This window comes from Eubalaena glacialis, chromosome 19 (assembly GCF_028564815.1).
Source record: "Eubalaena glacialis isolate mEubGla1 chromosome 19, mEubGla1.1.hap2.+ XY, whole genome shotgun sequence".
NCBI lineage: Eukaryota > Metazoa > Chordata > Mammalia > Artiodactyla > Balaenidae > Eubalaena > Eubalaena glacialis.
The window spans coordinates 56,287,349-56,293,348 of NC_083734.1; the positions used below are offsets into that span (position 1 = coordinate 56,287,349).

The window sequence follows — 6,000 nt, forward strand, 5'->3', positions numbered from 1 at the left end:
TTATAGAGAAAATATTAAAAGTTTGTTGTGATTATTTGAACGAAAATATTATAGCCATTGATATCACTTTAAATGCCTAAATGGCCTATTCTTACAGAAATGCCCATGTGAACATTAGAACAATCATCACAATACCTCATGAACAGAAACAATTCATTTTAGCAGAACAGCAACCTCTTCTACCTCCCACCCACCCTAGGAAGTAAACACAATTCATTTTATGAAGGTATTGGGAAAAGTGTGCTTGTTCTTTATAATGGTTATCAGTTCAGAGACAATTTAAAATACAACTACCAACAACTAGGAGTCTCACACTTGCTGAGTATTCACTTCTTCAAAGAATCTCCTCAGACTTACACCATGGAGGCGTTCGCCTAGAACGGATACACGGAGACGAAGCCATTGAGAAGGCTGGGGAAAGGGTGCCAAGAGCTCTTCACAAACTGCAGGCTTTCCCATGCTGAATGATGCTGCCAAGCCCTGACAGGCCATGTGTCTAAGGCCTCTCTGGTAGGAGGGACTCATATACACTGATTATAACCACCCTTTTTTCCAAAAAAATTGAGATGTAACTTATACAACATAAAAATTCACCATTTTAAAGTGTACATTTCATTAGTTTTTAGTATATTCATCATGTTGTGTAACCATCATCATGGTCTGATTCCAGAACATTTCCATCCCCCCAAAATAAACCCCATACCTATTTTCATATGCAATGATTTTACCCAAACTTTCTCCGTAGATCTCTCTGTTGCCCATGCAGGTATTTTAAGATGGCTGGCTGGGGTGAATCTATAGAGTATCTATATGGTAAGAAAACAAGAAAACTACATTGTCCAGAAGGATACTGAACGCAAATCCTTGGCATTTTTAGCAATTAGGCTAATGTAATTTTTATATATTGGCTAAGAATGGCAGAGAAACTTACATTCAACATCCATCTTCACATAACACATTAGTGTGCCCCAAAATTCATCCAAGGTGTTAAAAGAAGGGAAGACAATCTACTATGATTAGCCATAACTGTCCATAGTTGTAATTTCAAAATATAGAAGATGCATATGTGGGAAAACCTCCTTTAGTATCAAGCACAGCTGGATCAAAAAAACAAAAAACAAAATGAAAAACTTTATGATTAAGCAAATATTGTCCCCACTTGGGAAAATAATCCCTAGATCAGTTCTCTATTTAAAGTAATGTAGCTTTAAATGCAACCTTACTTTTATCAGTCTTCTAACCTAGAGTCTCTCCTAATGAGAAAAATAACCTTTAGGCAAAGGTCTGGTAGGAAAGCCTGCAGATGTGCGGTGCTCAGGCTGTTGCAGGCCTCTCATTACCTAAGTGAGCTCACGGCTTCTAAGACACACAGGAAGGAGACCTCACCTTCAGGCATCAGGGTGTTGAAAGCGGGAGGAAGTAGGTCCACGAGGGTGTCTTGCTTTTGTGCACTTATCTGGGGTGCTATTTGCAGAGAAGGAGCTCCTTTATAGAGTGTGCCCAAGATGGATTTCTCTAAGTTGCTCTCAGAGTTGTCCAGCTGCCCTCACCAATAAGCCACAGTCTTTGTAGGTTGATAGAAACCACCAGTCAAAGCAGATGCATATGGATTGTGGGGAAGCCTTCTTTAGTATCTAACATAGCTGGATTAAAACAAAAAAACTTAACCATTAAGCAAATCTTCACTTTAATCATTAATTTAGATTATAGCAAATATCAACTAGGTGCTAAAATTGAGTCTACCCTTAGCATGGGCACGTAACACTTATTAATGGGGATTTTGTGGACTTGCCTGAAGGCCACAGAGAGCTCTCAATTTCTGTCCTGCAAGAAATTAGTTCTCCTTGATAAACAAGTAAACAAGATCCAGAAATGTTTATTGGTAATTTAACTCATTCTTGCTGAGGCTGCTAAGCAATGCTTCCAATGACTTCCATTGTGCAACAAGTTGTGCTCTAGTAATGTATTTACAAAGTTACTGCAATCTGCAATAATGATTTAAATACTGTTCATTGCCTGGATTTTCCAAAACACAATCAGATGCAATCAAGTGAAGCTCATGACATTTACATAATGTATAAACTAACAAATTTCCCTCAAAGTAGCTTATCTATGGAAGTACTGCTACATTATTCTTCTTTAAAGATGCCCAGGAAACAGTCCTAAATTAAAATGACACCTGGCTAGATGAGGGTATAAAGCACTTATCCTCTGTCTACCTATAAGAAATCACCCAGTGGCCAGAAACCTCCAAGTAACCGTCAATAAACTAGAATTTCATTTTCCTTTAATACAAGAGAATTAAGAAGTCTGAGAATCAACTGCAGGTAAAAGAATCCAAAAATGATTTAACGTCTTTGAGGTTTATATTCTCTTATAGGGTCAAAATAATGAGGTCAAAAACTTATTTATTTATTTTTTGCCGTGCTGCGCGGCTTGCGCAATCTCAGTTCCCGGACCAGGGCTTGAACCTGGGCCACGGCAGTGAAAGCACCAAGTCTTAACCACTGGACTGCCAGAAAATTCCCAAAACTGGGATTTTTTTGACCACACCACGCAGCACGCGGGATCTTAGTTCCCACTGGGGGTTGGACCCGTGCCCCCTGCAGTGGAAGCGCAGAATCTTAACCACTGGACGGCCAGGGAAGTCCCAAAACTGGGATGTTTTATTAAAGATGGCAGGTTTTTTGGTGACCTTTCAGCTATACACTTTTAACAATATAATTGTTATGTAGTAAAAAAGCCCAAAGTTAGCTAAATTTGTAGATACATTTCAGAATGTAAATTGCTCCAAAATTTCCCATTCTTCAGTCTGTTTTTATAAAACTCTTCTAAAATATAAGATGGACTTGTTCTAAATAAAGCTGCATTAAATTCAGTCTTTGTCAAAAAAAAATAGACAAATTACCTAGCAAGAGGTCACGTGGTTCTTGTGTTGAAAAGTACTAATACATAAATATTATCATTTTACTTAGTGCTAATTAAATACTTGGAACTGTACAACAGAGGAAATTCTGATATAACCGTTATCTAAAAGGGATGAATTCCTCAAGTCTAGCACAAGTGCCCGCTACACCAATTTTCTGAAAGGATTAATTCTAAGTTTCCCTTAAAGTAAGAATATTCAACAGCTTAAAAAAAAGAAAACAAACAAAATAATTATCCTTCAAACTATGTTACGAATAATCCTCTTGGTTTGGGAAAAGGAGGGCTCAAACTCTAGGACTTTAGTTGTGGTATAAGAATAAAGGGCAAGAAGCAAGCCAACAGGAACACAATTTTTGATTTTGCTGGATTCAACTGTGTTTGCCAAGACTGACATTATGATGAGTGGGATTCAATTTTAATGCAAATCTCTTCTAGATTATTGCAAAATTAATGCATGTCACATAATCTCAAATAACATCAGGTACAAAAAAATACACAAAATTAACGTATAAGAAAGTTTTAAAATGTAAAAAAAATTTGACAGGTAAAAAAATACAAACACTCAAAAAAAAACAAGGAGTCTATATCTGTATTCAACAATGGGATCAATGCAATAGATAAGGTCATATTCAGGTTGGAACAAATTCTGGAAATTCATGCTACAAAAGAGAATGAAAAAAATGCTCGGCAGCTCAAAATTTTATAGCAAATACTGAAATCAAAATTAAAATGTTCTTGTCTCCTAACCCCCAAGGAAAACAAATGGGTTCACCTTAAATAAATAAATTCAGAGCCAACAAGTGTACTCGTGCCATCATCAGTGTCCTCATGCTCCCTGCTCCTCAGACCTGAATGAAGCTTTCCAAATCATCAAGGTTTCTGAATGCCCATAAATCTACCACGAAAGACAACTGACTTCTATCTCTGATTTTTGGACACACACACACACACACACACAAACACACACACACACACACACACAGGAACAGATAACAGAAAATAAAGAGATGGGAACACCTCCAACCTCCAACCACCCAATCAGGCCTGGGCTTTTCATCTGCTGCTAAGCCACTTTAAGAGCCCAGACTGAGTACTCTGTACTTACCCACAAGGAATGGAAAGACAGATTTTAAACAAATGAGCATCAAGAGGACAAAGACTCATATTAACATTTACACAGCTGTTGACTTGTTTCATCTCTCAATTCCAAAATGATTAGAAAACCTTTCTAATATAAACTCCACAGTATACTCAATGACAACACAACACAGAAACAGAGGTTGCTGAAACCAAGATTCACATAACTCAAAATGTTATCGGTATTTTTCTGAAAAAACGTGATCTGAGCAACCAGTGATTATAAATAAGTTCCAATAAGGTGAAGTTTGCAGATTTCCAAATCAAGACCCTACTGTTGCTTGACCACACCATTCATCTCATCACTGAATTCTCTGAGATAAGACCAGCTCACCAAAGCCAGCGGCAGGACTGCAGAAAGAACTCCAGTAAGAAAGCAATGCAAATGGCCATATTAGAAAAGTTATAGTTAACATGAGTCAGACTTAAGTCCACAAAAAGTTTCAAATGATTTCAACCAATAACAGAGAATCTCATGAAGAAACCAATACACTTCCTAAAATCGATGTTCCCTAATCCCAGAAGAGTCTCCCAATGGGTCTCACTTCCATCAGTGACAAACAAGCGCTCCTGTTGTCTACTTCTTTCTACTCCAACACATGTTTTTTGCTCTTGGTTCACCAGACAACATTACTGTGTTCCCCTTACGGGCTGTTCAACCCCAGCTTCCAAAATCTCCAGCAAGACTGAGGTACACTTGGGGATCCTTCTAAACTTGCACACAACTTGGGAGACGAAGGGGATGTGGGGCACTCAAAGAGCATCAGGGAAAATGGAAACCAACATTGTGCTTAACAGGAGGGCCTGCCTCTTTTTCTCTTTCTTTCTCCCAAAGCATCTAGCACTAGGTAGTTGCTTAAAGTGCCTTGAGAGGCAATATTATAAAAAGACGACAGGGACCTACATTTAGACACAAGCAGATTCCCAGGAAGAGGCTTCCCATCTTACTGGACTCTCGTAGCATCAGCATTCGGGGCTCCCTCTGATGCCACATTTGGCTTGGGCCTGAGGACACATTCGGACCCCATCACCCTCGGGATCCCTGACTAGGGCTGGGTCAACTGTTTAAGTGAATTCAAGCAAGAGTGACCTCTGTGGACAACACACGGGCCTCACGGACACAAAAGGCCTCCTATGCACACTACATGGGTCGCCTGACAAGACTTCACGCTAACAGTCATTTATAAGCGGGTCTAGGGCTGGCCCCTTAGGAACTCATTCTGGTCGCATCTTAGACTTCTTATCGCCCCAGAAGTGCCTGGGATTGTGGTTTTATGGTCTGAGGAACAGTTAGGCCTCGAAGGCCCGGCCTAAGATGTGTGCACTCCGCATCCCAAGCTCCCGCCTTCCCCACTCGGCGGCGGGGACCGGGTTTCCCGCCCCTCGGCCGACCAAAGGTTGGTGGCAGTTGGAGGCAGTTGGGACCGGCCCCAGCAGGTTGGAACCGGTCTGGGCCGGGCCGGAGGAAGAAGGGGGGAGGGAGAGGCCGCCTCGCGCTCTCCCTGCGCGCGTGACTCACGCTGGTCGCTGACGTCAGGCGTGCGCGCGCGGCGGGGGGGGGGGGGCTCTACGTACGTGTAGTGCTGCGGTTTCTCGGGCTGTGCCTGCAGCACCTGAGCGGTAGCGGCCGGGGGCGCCGACGAAGCTGCGGAGCCGCCGGGCCCTGGGCCCTTCGACATGGTCCTGTCTTCCTGCCTCTTCGCCGCTCCCCTTTTATTATTCAGTCTGCGCGGTCCGCGCCGAGGCCCCAGTGCGCCTGCGCCGCGCCACGAGAACGTGAAGACCCCCCGCACGGCAGCAAGGGTTGCTGGGAGTTGTGGTCCCAGGTTCGGCTGGAATTTTACCGTCAGCAGAGGGTTGCTGCCGAAGGAACGGACCACAATACCCAGGGATCCTTGCAGACGGTGTCCCGGATGCTGAGGGCCCGCGACGGTT

The 6,000-nt window shown here is 42.3% G+C and overlaps 1 protein-coding gene across 5 annotated transcripts in view; it reads right to left on the reverse strand.

Annotated features, from left to right (window-relative positions):
• UNK (unk zinc finger) overlaps positions 1-5,766 on the reverse strand; it is a 33,403-nt gene extending 27,637 nt beyond the window's left edge. For 3 of the 5 annotated variants that reach the window (XM_061175283.1, XM_061175286.1, XM_061175282.1), the window contains exon 1: positions 5,641-5,766. In XM_061175283.1, coding sequence (XP_061031266.1) covers positions 5,641-5,744 — 104 coding nt within the window. In that variant the 5' untranslated portion in view covers positions 5,745-5,766. Of the gene's footprint in view, positions 1-703; positions 807-931; positions 1,098-1,386; positions 1,644-5,640 lie in introns of all 5 variants that reach the window. The other 2 variants (XM_061175284.1, XM_061175285.1) reach the window with 2 other exon arrangements.
• Positions 5,767-6,000: the final 234 nt, after the last annotated feature.